At 57.6% G+C, this 13,508-nt stretch overlaps 1 protein-coding gene across 9 annotated transcripts in view; it reads left to right on the forward strand.

The window, feature by feature from the left end:
* The window catches only part of KCNAB2 (potassium voltage-gated channel subfamily A regulatory beta subunit 2), an 81,375-nt gene that overhangs the window by 40,362 nt on the left and 27,505 nt on the right, over positions 1-13,508 (forward strand). The window contains exon 1 of one of the 9 annotated variants that reach the window (XM_004768699.3): positions 9,214-9,440. The exons of the other annotated variants lie outside the window; for them this stretch is intronic. Coding sequence (XP_004768756.2) covers positions 9,229-9,440 — 212 coding nt within the window. The 5' untranslated portion in view covers positions 9,214-9,228. Of the gene's footprint in view, positions 1-9,213; positions 9,441-13,508 lie in introns of those variants that run through there. 9 annotated transcript variants of the gene reach the window in all.

Genomic DNA, 13,508 nt, shown 5'->3' on the forward strand with positions numbered 1-13,508 from the left:
CGTCTAACACAGACCCCGGGGGCCGTCTGGTTGCTCTCTGGGGAGGAGAGCAGAGACCAGCCCAATGGCTTGCATGCCGCTGTGGACTAGAGTCTGGACCTGCGGCCCATTGTTTGATCCTGTGGTTGCCGTTTAAAGAAACAAGGCACTTCTGCTGTGAGTCCATTAGATGGCAGAATTCTTAAGGTTTTGTGTTCTGAATCCAGCTGTCAGGGGGACAGAGTATCAGCTGGTTTGGCCCCAGCAGTTCCTAATTCTAGTGGAAATTTCTCAAGAGGGAGATGAGACTGGGGGCAGGGGTGGGGCACCGGTCACTGATGCTTGTCATTCATTGAGCAGATGTTTATTAGGGGTCTTTTGGTCCAGGGGCGCCTGGGTGGCTCAGACGGTTGAGTGTCTGCCTTCACCTCGGTTGCGTTCCTGAGGTCCTGGGATCGAGTCCCTTGTGGGTCCCCCCTGCTCCGCAGGGGGTCTGCTTCTCCCCCTGCCCCTCCCCCACCCCGCTCGCTCACTCTCACTCTCATGCTCTCAGTCTCTCTCTCAAATAAATAAGTAAAACCTTTACAAAAGGGGAAGGCAGGTCTGTTGGGTCCAGATGCCACACAAACAAGACGGACAGGGCCCCCGCCCTCGTGGACGGTACATCCTCATTCAGGGAAGCAGAGAAAAAGCAAGTAACCACCTAAGGAAGTAAGACAAGCCCGGCACAGCTGAGACCCCGACCCTCTGAAAGGGGGACATGTTAAGATGCAGCATGGAAGCTTCCAGGCCAAGGAGACAGGGGAACATCCGGCCAGCGTGGCTGGGCCAGGGTGAGGCAGGTGGTGGGCAATAGAGTGCGGCAGAGCAGCTTCCTCCCTGGAAGACCCCAGCCCCCGCCATGGTGGATACAGTTCGTGATGGCAGGTGCACCGGGGAGAGTCGTATCCATGCTGAACCCCAGAATGTGACCTTGTTTGGAAATAGGGTCGTTGCGGATGGACTCTGTTAAGACGAGGCCCTCCTGCGGGAGGGTGGACCCTAACTCCGATGCCTGGCGCCCTGGAAAGAAAGCCATATGACGACGAGCGGGGATTAGGCCACATGACGGAGGAGGCAGAGAATAGACATGATCACGAGTCTGGGGACACCTGCAGCCACCAGGAGCTGGAAGACGCATGGGGCAGGGGTCCCCTGGAGCCTCCAGAGGGAGACCGCCCTGCCCACAGCTGGATCTCAGACTTCTGGCCTTCAGAACTCAGAGAGGATCTATTTCTAGTCTTTGAAGCCCCCCAGGTTGTGGTGCTCCATTTTGGGAGCCCCGGGAAGCTAACATGGGGTGGGGGAGACGGAGACCAATCGCTTATTCTCCTGACACCCCGAGGAAAATCTGGGCCCCATCAGAAATGTGGGGAGCTAGCCAGGGGGCTAAAAACCCAGGGAAAACCCACTTCCTAGGGAGCAGAGGGGAACAGAAACCACAGCGCCTTTCACATTTGATGGGCCAAAGGTGGTCACACCCGCACTGCCCCTTCTGTATCTGGTGGATTTCATCTCGCTGCCTCCAGGGGAGTTGCAGTTATCGGGAAAACAGGCCTCTGCGACTAATGCCCACAGTTATTAAAGATCCCAGATAAGTGCTGCCCCACGGCCACCGTCCCCGCCAGCAGTGGGGCTGCGACTTCGTTAAACTCGGTCTTAAATATTAATGTAAAAAAGATAATGCCTCCAGATACGCGCCTGCTCGGGGGAGCACGGGGGAGCACGGGGACAGCGGTGCCCCAGGCCTGGGCGTTTTATCAGCTGAACTGAGCTCGCAGCTGGGGGAAAGGCTTTCCTGTTAACTTTCTCTGCTGCTTCTTCACTTTTCTTCAAAAAAAAAGCATCAAATTTTTAGATCCGCACAGTGCCTGCGTGAGCTCCCCTCCCCGCACCCACCCTGGGGGTTAGCTATGGGCGGGGGTCCGGAGATGTGGCCTCAGAGGAGGCAGCAGCTTTCCCAGCAGACTGGCTAGAGGCCCCAGACCCAAGTGGCACCCCTTGGTTCGGTTCTGCTCCTCCCTGACCCCCTCAGGGTGCCAGGAATGGATCCCAAATCCCCTTGAGGGCGCGTGGACTTTCCCTGCTCTGATTTTGGCTGAGACCCTCTCCCCCCACTCAGGAGCCTCCGTCCTTCTAGGTCTGGAAGTTGCCAAGCTCGTTCCCTCCTCAGGGCCCTTGCAAGGTCTGGTCCCCCCGATTTTCTCACGGCCGGCTCCCTCCCCCTCTATCATGTCCCCTGGTCCTCAGAGAGACTTTCCCAAGCGCCTGGTCGAGCAAATGTGTCCCAGACCATCCTCAGTCCCACTGTTCTGTCCCCCTGCTGGCCCTCTTACCTGCAGCCCCTAAGAGCAGAGCCTTGTTCGCAGCACCAAGAACATGCCAAGTCTCCATAGGTCTGGGGTGGATGGTGTTGAATGGGCGTGGCCCTAACCCCCTTTCCAGAATATTCCCTGATAAAGTGTGTCTCATCCCTGCTGCTTCCTTGACAACAGGACTGGAGGCAGCATCTGCGCCTCTAAGGCAGCCCAGACAGGGAGGCTGGGGGGACCCTGGGCAGGGAGGCTTGGTCATCCGCTTCTGGTGGGGGAGCCCGCCTGTGTGCCTGCGAGTTCTGACCATAGACCATGGGCTCTCACCACAAGCCAGCTCGACCACCAGACAGCATTTGGTTTGTGGCCAGGTTCACCGAGCAGACTCTGCCTAGCCACTGGGTTGTTCACAGGGGATCCCTTACAGCTGAGGCATCAGAGAGGGCCTCCTGGAAGAGCTGAGAATCCAGGTGTGTCTCCGAGGACAGACGGGCAGGCGGATAGGTAGGCAGGACGACAGGTGTGTCTCCGAGGACGGGGGACAGGACAGGTGAAGGAGAACGAGCAGAGACCAGAGGGGGACGGTGTGTGGACCAGTCTCAGAGGCTAAGTGGGGATGAGTCCCCCTTGTGAAAGGTCCCATATTGGTTTCCTGAAGCTGCCACAACAAAGTACCACAAATGGGGCGGGGGGTTTGAAACAACAGACACAGAATCTGTCACAGCTCTGGAGGTCCAAAGTCTGCAATCCAGGTAAAGGGGCCCCGTTCCCTCCGAGAGCTCTAGGGTAGGAGCATTCCCTGCCTGTCTCCTGCTTCTGGGGGCTGCCAGCCAGCCCTGGCACCCCTCGGCTCACAGACGGGCTGCCGCAGCCTCTGCCTCCAGCTCCACATGGCTCTTTTCCCTCTATGCCTGTCTGTCCCCAAATCTCTCTCTTTATAAGGACACCAGTCATGGGATTTAGGGCCCTCTACTCCAGTGAGACCCCACCGTAACCTGACATCATCTACAAAGACCCTCCTTTCAAGTAAGTTCATAGTCACAGATAGACGAGTCAGGACTCAGCATGTCTTGGGGACGTATTTCCACCCACAGTAGGTGCCAAGGGCTCACTCCACTCCTTGAGCTTCCCGAGCGAGGTGTCAGTGCCCTGGGAGGAAGTCCGGCTCCCTGCGGTGCCTGATGACCTTTGGTGAGTCACCTGGCCTCTCTGTGTTTCCGTTTCCCCTCTGGAAAGCGGAGCCCGTGTGCACTTCCTCACGGAATTGTCTGGAGGGCTGTGTAAGGCAGTGACGTCGCTCAGAGCTCCAGGCGTGGCCGCCGGTGCGAGAGAAGCGTGGTCTTGGAGGCAGTCGCACTGGGAGGTGTAGCCCACGTCCCGTGTGGACAAGGAGCAGGTGTGGAAGGAAGGAAGGAGGAAACAGGAAGGAGCTTAGGTAGGCAGAGACCAGCCAGTCGTTCGGGAAGAGCTGCCCTGACAGGAACCGGGGCTGGGAGGACAGCAGGCGTGGGGTGTCTCATGGGTCTCCATGGAGGGCTGACCAGGACCACAGCGTCAGCAGAGCAGCCCCCCTTCATGGGGCAGAAGGGGCTGCGGCGATCTAATGCCCCCACTGGTGGGTTCTCTGTAACAGGTGTTTCCCCGGTCAGCCTGGCCTCAGGAATCAGGGGCCACGTCTGTGAGCAGTGTGGATCCCTAGGCCTCCACCCCAATATTTGGGGGGAGCCCACCCCCAAGAGGCTTTTCTCCTTGGGCAAGGATGGGGACCAGGGTGGTTGGTTCTGTGCTGTCCATCTGGAAAGGCAGGGGTCAGCACAGCCCAATCAAAGCCATACACAGCCCCAGGCAGCACCCCAGGCGGACCCCTGGTCCTTTAATCACCCTTTAATCCGAGGGTCGGAGAGCAGGAGCTCCTCTGCGGGCGGGGACCCCAACACGCTGCTCCGCTCCCAGGCTGCCGCCTCTGTGAATGAGGGCGGACCCAGCGTCAGCCTTCCCTATTCCATCTCTCTGTACCTCAGTTTCCTCGAGTGTGAGTGGACCATCACGGCATCCACCTGGCGGGGTGTGGTGGGACGCAGCTTGCAGCGGGAGCACAGTTTCCATGTGAGTGGCTGGCCCAGAGGTGCTCCGGAAGGTGCCAGAAGCTCTTACTCTGGGCCAGCACAGCTGCCCCGTACCAGGTGCCAACTAAGAAGTGAAAGGAAGAAAGCTGCTGATTGGCCACTGGTTGGCCTTTTCCCCACTCTAGGGCCAGTAGCGCTGGACGTGACTGGGGTGTGACATCCTGTAGGGAGCCCCCAGAAGGTCTTCAGCTCTTCCCTACCAGACGACACCTCCTCCAGAAGGCCACCAGTCTGCCACCCTTTGCTTAGAAATTCAGGGGCAGGACCTCCCATTCACTGGAAAAGCCCCCAACTCATCAGCATCCACCCGCCTTCCCCTGCGACAGGAAGTCACCTTTGGGGGCAAAACATGCTCCATTCAGGCAGCCTTGCTGATGCAGGGGAGGCGCCCAGGCCGCTGTGGGCGCAGCCACTCATCTTCACTTTTTTTTTTTCTTTAGATTTATTTGTCTTATTTTAGAAAGCAAGCAAGCATGAGCGGGAGGGACAGAGGAAGAGGGAGAGAGAATCTCAAGCAGACTCCATCCTTAGCCTGGAGCCTGATGTGGGGTTCGATCTCATGGACCGTGAGATCAGGACCCGAGCAGAAACCAAGAGTGGGGCGCTTAACCCACTGAGCCACCCAGGCGCCCCTCATCCTCCCTCTGGAGTGAAGACTGTAGTTTGAACTCTTAAAAGTCATCTTTACAACTTCTACTCCCGGCCTCGAGCCTTCCAGGGGCCTCGCTGTGGATGGGAGAGTGCCCGTCGCCTCCCACATGAGCCTGTCCCCATCTCGGAGGAACCAGCCTGACTGGGCCAAAGCTTTCCTGTCTCTCCTGCCCTCCCGGATGTCTGGGCCAGAAGCTTCTCTTCCAAGTTCTCTGTAGCAATATTCTGCGGACAAAGAGAGCTTTAAATTGGGGTGGGCTTGTCTCTGAGGAGTCGCAGCTGGAACTAGCTGTTTTGTTGTAACAACAGCAGCTACTAGAGAGGCTGAAAACCCAGAAAACTGTTATGTGTCAAAATCCACCAGCCACACTCAATGCTTCTGCTCAAAGCCCATCTCAAGTCGACCAGCGCAGGTCTGGAATTCATGCTCCTCCCCTAAACCGTCCGGAAGAGCGGCCCTTTCGGGATGACTTTTCATCATGGCCAGTTTGGTTCAAGGGATAAAGCTTCCAGCTTTTCCACTCTCGTCTAATTCCTGTGACCGCCGATGAGTGTGGCAAGTCGTGAACCCTGTTTTAGGCAAGTGAAAAGATACAGACTCTGGTCAGCCTTTAAACACGCCCTGCCCGTCTTCTCCACGTGACAGTTCTCTGCTGAGAACAGCATCTCTTTGGATTTCCCCAGGGAGTTCTGACGTCAATATTCACATCCTGTCGTTTCCGTGATACGTAACAATGGGGTGGAGCGAGCACTAGCGCAGGACTAGCGCAGGACCCTGCTCAGTCCTACTAGCGTCTGGGAGGGGTGCTCCTTGCCACCAGGAACCAGCAACTGGTTCCTCGCAACATGGTGTGTCGCTGGGTAGAACGTAGTTGGTGGCATCTGGAGGAGGGAAAGGTTACTGGTGCTTGGGGGACTGGCTTAACCCTGCACATATTATCAGAGCGCGAGGAGGACTTCCAAGCCAGAGAAACAGGAAGGGCGCTCTCACGGGCAAGTACGAGAGTACGGCCCAGGGGCTTTTGAGGCAGATGACTTTTTTTTTTTTTGCAACAGTTTTATTGAGATGTAGTTCATATACCGTACAGATGCTTCAAGTGTACAATTCCATGATTTTAGTATGTTCATAGAGTTGTACGAAAGTCAGCACAATCAATTTTAGAACATTTTAATCTCTCCAAAAGGAAGCCCTACAGCCGCATGAGTCATCCCTCCCCAACTCCCCACTCAACCTCAAAGCTACTTACTGTCTAAATGGATTTGCCTCTTCTGAACACTTCATGCAAACAGAATCCTATAACATGTCGTCTTCTGTGACTGGCTTGTCTCACTTAGCGTAACATTTTCAAGGTCCGTCCACGTCAGAGCATGTGTTGCTTATTTTTTCCTTCATATGGCTAATAACATGCTGTTGTGTAGATGGACCATATTTTGTTTTTCCATCATCAGTGGATGGACGTTTTGGTTGTATCACTTCAGGGCTGTGATGAATAATACTGCTCTGGACGCTCGTGTTTGAGATTTTTGTGTAGGCTTATGTTTTCAGTTCTCTGGGCACATACCTAGGAGTGGAATTGCTGGGTTGAACGGTGAAGATGATGTTTGACACATTGTGGCGACTAAGTCTCTGTGAGTCTTACTTAACCTGGAGCTGCTTAAGGCAAGCTGTCTGAGGAGGCCCTGGGGAGTAGTAAGATGCCAGATCTGATCGTTTGCCAGAGCACAGAGAAATGAAATATCTAAGGAAGAATGAAGCAGGAGACTTCCACCTCCGCTAGAGCAGGTGCATAACCCCACTAGAAGCTCTTGATAAAAAAAAAAAAAAAACAAGCTTCCCAGACCCAGCCCCACAGTTGCTGAGTCTGTAGGTCAGCATGAGACCTAGGAATCTACAACTGTAGCAAGTCCCCCCCCACCGCCCCCCCAGCATCCGGGTCAGACAGCTGAGCGACCTTGCCCTAGACCATTAGCTCATGAGCCCTGGAAGGAGTGGAGGCAGTCTCTGTCCTCTGCAGCCTCTTTGGCAGGCCTGTGGGCTTCCTAAAGGCCAGAGCCCAACTCAGGGAAGGGCTCAGCTGCTGAGTAGGTCAGCACTACAGGCTGCCCTTCTACCTTTCGGCGGCCCCTACCACTTGAGAGGGGCAGGGAGGTCCAGGCAGGCCTGTGCTTATGTGGGCAGGTAAATGAAGAAGGCAGAGCTGGGCCTCTGGGTCCTGAGGCGCCCCCAGTGGCATCTGAAGGTGGTGTCTGTGACCTGCCAGGGCGCCCTTGGCAAAGGCCCCCAGCTCTGTCCCTGGGTCCGGGTATTGCAGTCAGGAGGTGTCTCCTGCTGCTACAGCAGGCCCAGGGAGGTCCAAAGGGGTACAGTAACCGATGAAGACGTGGGGGTAGAGCCGGCCGGTACTGACTCCCACCTCCAAAAATCCTTCATGCTGCGGGATCACGGGAGTCCGCGCCGTTTGTGATCTGACCATGCTCCGTGATCTGCGTCAGACACAGAGAACACTGAGGCCTGGAGAGGAAGTCACTCGCCCTGGGCTGCGCAGCTCAGGAGCAGAGAGGCCAGGAGAGGAACAAGATTTCATTCTCAACATCCGTGTCAAAAAGGCAGGGCCAGGGCTGAGAGCAAGTTCGGGCGCCCTCCGTCCTGAACATCTTTGGGTGGATTCTTCTCTGGGTCCTGTCAGAGTAGAGGGTGGACTGCCAGCTGGTGCAGAACGGCCCTGTGGGTCCAAGCTGGGAGAGAGAGCATCTGCTTGGACCATGCCCCTCGTTTCGTCAGTGGAGGCCCAGAGAGGGCAAGCCGCCTGCCTGTGATCACACAGCAAACTCGCTGCAGAACCTGAACAAGACCCCACCACCTGCTCTCTTCCTCTCTCTCTGCCCCTCCCTCGTGGCAAGAAAGAAGCTGAAGAGGAGCTTTGGCCAGGGCTCACCTTGCGGGGCAAGGGCGGCACACTCGGGGTCCGGGCCAAAGCCAGCCCCTCTCCTGCCACTGGGGGCATCTCCTGGGGGTTTGAAGACTCCCCATGAGCTTTGTTCCAGGAGGAGAGCCTTGCCCCCAGCTTTAGCCTGAGCCATGAGTGTGGACAAGGAGCAGGGGCAGCAGGGGAAGGTGTCTTTCCTCGTGCGCTCATTCACGCGTCCGCTCCGGAAGTATTTACCGCGTGGGTGCTGGGACCTAAGGACGGGAGTGCTGGAACGTCTCTGGTCTCTGGCTCACGACCCCCCGCTTTCTCTCCTCGGGCTGTCTGCGTTACACCCTCTAGACAGAGCGATCTGTTCTCCACATTCCGGGTGATTCGGCTTCTGCTTGTGCTGAAACCTAGTGGAAGCCCCACATCGCTGGGTGCGAGCCGCAAGCAGCTAGAGTTGGCCGTGGCCGCCTGTCGCCTGTCTGATGAGTCCCGGCTGTCAGCCTGGAGCAGCCGGAGCCAGCCTCCCGGGGATCAGCCCAGGGCGGACGGCTGTGCATCCCGTGTCATTAATAATGAATCGCTGGATGGCTCCTGCACTTCTCACCGGTCACCTAATTGACTCGGTGGGAGCCCCGACAGCCCGGGGTGCGCAGAGCCAGGAGTTGGGCTCTGGGAAGCCTGGAAAAGCAGCTGCTCCCCGGTCCCCCCCCCCCACCCCACCCTCGGCAGCAGCCTGCTCAGCCCCCAGGATCTCACCCTGTCGGGAGGCGCCCTCCCTTCTCCCTCGGAGGACAGCGATGTCACGCGGAGGTCGGGAGTAACTGGCAGCCCGGCCGGGCCAAACGCCGGGACGCTGCCGGGCTGGGGGCTCAGACAGCTGGAGCCACACCAGGGCGAGGGCAGGGGAAGGACCTGCCGAGCCAGAGAAAGACGTGAGGGGAGAGGAAATGGCTCCCCCCTCCCCACCTGGATTGCCGGGTGCCCTCCGATGAGGTCTTTGCTAGCAGGATTCTGGACATTTGATTCCCTTCCCTCGGACACCGCGCCAGGTTTTTCTGTCGTTGCTTTGGGAGATCCTCGCCCCTAAAGGAACGCCTCGCAGCTTCCTGGCTTTCTGAGATAAAGTCTTGTCCTGGGAGAAGGAGGGCTTCTGGAGGCCTGGAAGGAGGGGGACGCGGCCTGGAGCGGGCGCCCGGCATCGGCATGCAGGTGTCCTTTGTGTGCTCCGAGCACAGCCTCAAGGGCCGGGGCACCGAGGAGCGGCTGGGCCGGCCGGCGGCCAGCAGCCCCAGCCTGGGCTCCCGTGGCCGCTTCCGCGCCATGGCCATGGTGGCCCGGAGCCTGGGACATCTGTCCACGCAGAGCCTCCCGTGCGCCGGTGACGCCAGCATGAAACAGCCGGGGATGAAATATAGGTACGGGGCCCCGGGGGGCTTCAGGGGTTCAGGCTGCCCCCCATCACCCGCCTCAGAGAGGGCCAGGAAAATCTGCAAATCCGTGGTCAGATGTGGGCACTTGGCATCCTGAGAGGCTGGGCGGGCTTGGGGGGCTCCTAGCGCTGCTCGGACTGGGTGAGAAATACCGTCAGGGCTCGGGTTAGCCCCAAGTTTCTTTCTTCACTACCGCAGGGTGAGGGGGTTGCAGGGGGACAGGAAGGTGCTTGATGGCTTCTCTTCCTTCTGCCCGTTTGTTTCCTTTGATGGGGCTTGGGGGGGGGGTATTGGTAATAATAACCAAGCCACCCACGGAGGACCCTGGGATGCTTTCTCTTCCTGGGAACCCCCGGCACTGGCCACAGGCCTCCTGCCCCCCTTGCCTTCCCAGGGGCACACAGGACCCCAGAAGATGCCCCGTGGGTGGTCTTTGCAGTAAGGGTATCACGACAGGCATTGGTTTGATACTTAGAGAGCATTGAGTGACCCATGTGATGAAATTAATGTTCCCTGCCAGACCTGAGCTAGACCCCCAGCCCGGGCTCCTCCACGGGCAGGACTATGACTCCGCAGGGCACAGAGCAGCATCGGGACGTCCCTGCTGGTGACTGAGCCCCGGCTGTCCCATGTGCCTCTGCCTGGGCTCTGTCCACCAGCAGGCTCCAGCCTCCCTCGCCGCGGCTTGTATGTGCTGAGGGTGTCAGCGGCAGGGACCGTCCTCCTGTTCCCCGCATGCACCCCTCACCCTGCCCCGGGCCTTGCTCAGATGTGTAGCAGGTGCCCCCGGCTGGAAGAGGACAGTCCCAGCTTTGTACAAAAGACCCCTGGGGGCAGGCGCATAGGGCAGCTGTCTTGGGGGGTCTGGCCTTTCTCAGCCCTTCACCCTTTCTAGAAGGATGCTCCTGGGAAATGATGTTCTTAGAGCAAACAGTCCGCGTCAGCTGGACCCAGAGAGTCACACAGGCTCAGAAGGAGTCACGGAAGATTCTAGCTGTATCTGAGGACAGCGTCTGGGTTTCTAGCTGGCGGTGCGGCCAGCTCGGAAAGTATTGAGAGGCTCACTCCGACACCCAGAGGTAGAGCTTATACCTCCCAAAACCCGTGCCCGAAGTCGGACCGCACGTCAAAGAACCGTGTGGAGTCCCGGGCCGCGCGGTGGGGAATTGGGGGAAAACTCGGAGTCCTTCTGACTCTCTGCCCGTACCCCTCCTTCCTGGGGTCCTCGGGGGTGTTTGATTCTCTTGTATGAGCCTCTGGAGGAAAAGCTTGGGTTTGAGGACGCTCCAGAATGGACTTCTCTCGTCTAGAAGCCCTGCTAGCTTGTGTCCTGTGTTAAGTGGGGATCCAAAGCTAAGAGTAAACACTGTATTTCAGGTTAGATACCTGTTACCTGCTGCTATTTTTAAGTCAATCCCGGGATCGTTAACGGAGCTAATGTAAGTGAGGCCATTTCTAAAAAAACCTGAAGTGCCACGTAATGGAAAGTCGGGGTATTAACATGATTTCCGGCCGAGGATCCTATGGCCCGTTCAGGAGTAAATCTTGAAGAGCCTGGGTGCTGGAGATAACAGTGCGTGCGTGTGTGTGTCTGTGTGTGTTTGCTCGTGGGCGCGTGTGGGCATGCATTTGCACAAACGTGTGCGTGTGTGTGCACTTGTTTGTGCAAGAGGCCAGGAGGGTGAGACGGACGGTAAGGGGAGACGCTCCTTCGGCTGGGGGTTGCAGCGTGAGGCGCTGGGTTCAGATCCCAGCCTCAGTGCTCCCTAACTGGGGGGCCCCATCTGTCCTTGTGTGTGCCTCACGAGCTTTGCTCGACAGCGTGGGGGAGGAAGGCGGCTTCATACACCCGCAGGAAGTGTGGTTTCACGGAGGCTGGAGTGGGAGCCGGAATCCCAACCACGGCGCGCCCATGTGAGTACAGGCTGCCTGCCTTATAATCGGGTGCCCGCCCCACGGGGTGCTCCGTAGTGACCGTCCCGGGGCCACAGCTAGGATGCAGATGAGGGCCGCAGGGGACCTGACTGCTCGTTACCCCCACTCCAACCGCCTCCTTAGGAAGCTGGCCAGCAGGTGCCTCCAGCCACACCCTTTGGTGTTGAGGGAACTAATGGTGGGTGGCCAGAGTGCCACATTCTCGCTGGGGGGCCCAAGAGGGGCTCACTCGGTGTGGGAAAAGCGCAATGCTAAGTCCTGTGGATAAGGGGAGGGGCCAACATTCCGCCCCAAGGGCCTGGCGCCCGTGCGAGGGCTTCTCGCCGCCCCAGTTACCCAGCAAACACCCCCCCAGACCCTGCTGGCCGCTACCATCTGAGCCCGAAGACCTAGAAGCCCGGGCCTGTCGCAGGGAACCTGGAGACTGGGAGCGGGGCGGACCTGTCAACGGGCCACCACGCCCCATTTTAACGGCCGCCCCGCAAACACCCCATCTCCCACACTCATAACACCCGCTCATTAGGACCTCGTTGCTCTGTCACTGGCTCAACGTGTTGTCCTCCACCACGTGGCTGAATTTAAAGGCCTTGGACTCTCTTTAAAGGGTCAGTAATTCTTGGGGTCCGCGGTGCAGTGTCAAGGGGTGAGGGTACCTGGTGGCTGATATCCTGGGCATCGGGGCTGTCCTCCGGCAGAGGTTAAACCCATGAGTCCTCCTAAGCATTTTTCCAGATGGCAGGAGAGACACGAGGCCAATCCGTGGAGGCCAGCATCGCTTGGGTTTAGAGAGTTAGCCAACTGCTTTGTCATTAGGTCGACCGAATTAGGAGAGAAAACTGTAGGAGACGATGTTCGATGTTCAAGTCTTGGGAGTTTCAAGGGGCAGCGTGTCTCCAGCCCCCGTCCAGAAGAGGCGGACTTGGCGGCACTCCCCACCCCCACGGAGCAGCCGTATTTATAAAGCATTTTGCCTGGAGATACCCTGTCCCTTCTCATTCCTTCTCCCGAGGACTGCCAACGGATGGCAGAACTAATACCGTCATTTTATCGGGGAGACAACTTGAGCGGGGTAATTACAGCATCACGCGCTGCCCTAGTTTTGTTAAATTACTCCCGTGGGCAGTGGGCGGGGAAGCAGCTGGAGAGCTGAATGCCCTGGGTCCTGGCCCATTCTGGTGGGCAAGGGGTGCCAGGCGCCCCTTTCAGCTACAGACCCAAACGAGCTCAGTTCTATGCTCTCATCTGTCTGTTGCTAAAGCCACTCATCCCCCCGACCCCACCCCGAACACTCAGCGCGTGCACGCATCTGGTTCCACACTGGTGAAAGGGACTTTCAGGAGGATGTACCTAAAACGTAGCCTTCCGCAGAGCCTGGCCAGGAAACTCCTTCCCATGGTCACTAGTGGGAGTTTTGTCGAGTCGGGAGCTCAGCCTCCCTTCCAGCACCTGCATTTACAGAGACCAGCGGCCCGAGGCCCTGAGAGCGCCCGGGCATTGCACACAGGGTCCAGTGGTCTTCATGTCCTGCACATTTCCAGGGAATGGGTTCACAGCCTTTATCGGTTTCTCAAAGGGGCTGTGACCCCGAGCAGTGAGGAACTACTGATCAGAATCTTGGATCCCTTGTTTCTTCCAGGCTGCTTGCAAGCAAGGCTCTGATTTTCAGCCACAGCTACTTTCTAGCTAACCGGAGGGGGGGGGGGACAACCACCTGCACTGTTGAGCAGGCCTGGCCCGATGCACGGTCTATAGATGACACGGTGGCGCCTTTCTTCCTTATATAAAAAAACACAACTTTTTAATTCCGGTGTATGTATAGACAACAAAACAAAAATTAACTTTCTGCTTAGACGCAACATCAATTCAAGTGTGATTCGAAGTTCATCAGAAAAGCTTTAAGTCATGTCTTCGACTGCTCAGCCCTTACGTTTTGTGCATGGTGGATTTTGACTCTCTCGTGGCAAATCGGAAACTACACCAGGAATGTTCCGAGTATGTTCCCACAGGCTTGTAGAGAGGCGATAGCACTGTGCGCGCTTACAACACGATAACGGATTGCCTGCCTTCCCGGCAGCCGCAAACCCAAGTTGCCCTGGGTCGGATCCTACGAGCCGAGGG

Source organism: Mustela putorius, unplaced genomic scaffold, assembly GCF_011764305.1.
Source record: "Mustela putorius furo isolate JIRA1106 unplaced genomic scaffold, ASM1176430v1.1 tig00003853_pilon_pilon_pilon, whole genome shotgun sequence".
NCBI classification, from domain to species: Eukaryota; Metazoa; Chordata; class Mammalia; order Carnivora; family Mustelidae; genus Mustela; species Mustela putorius.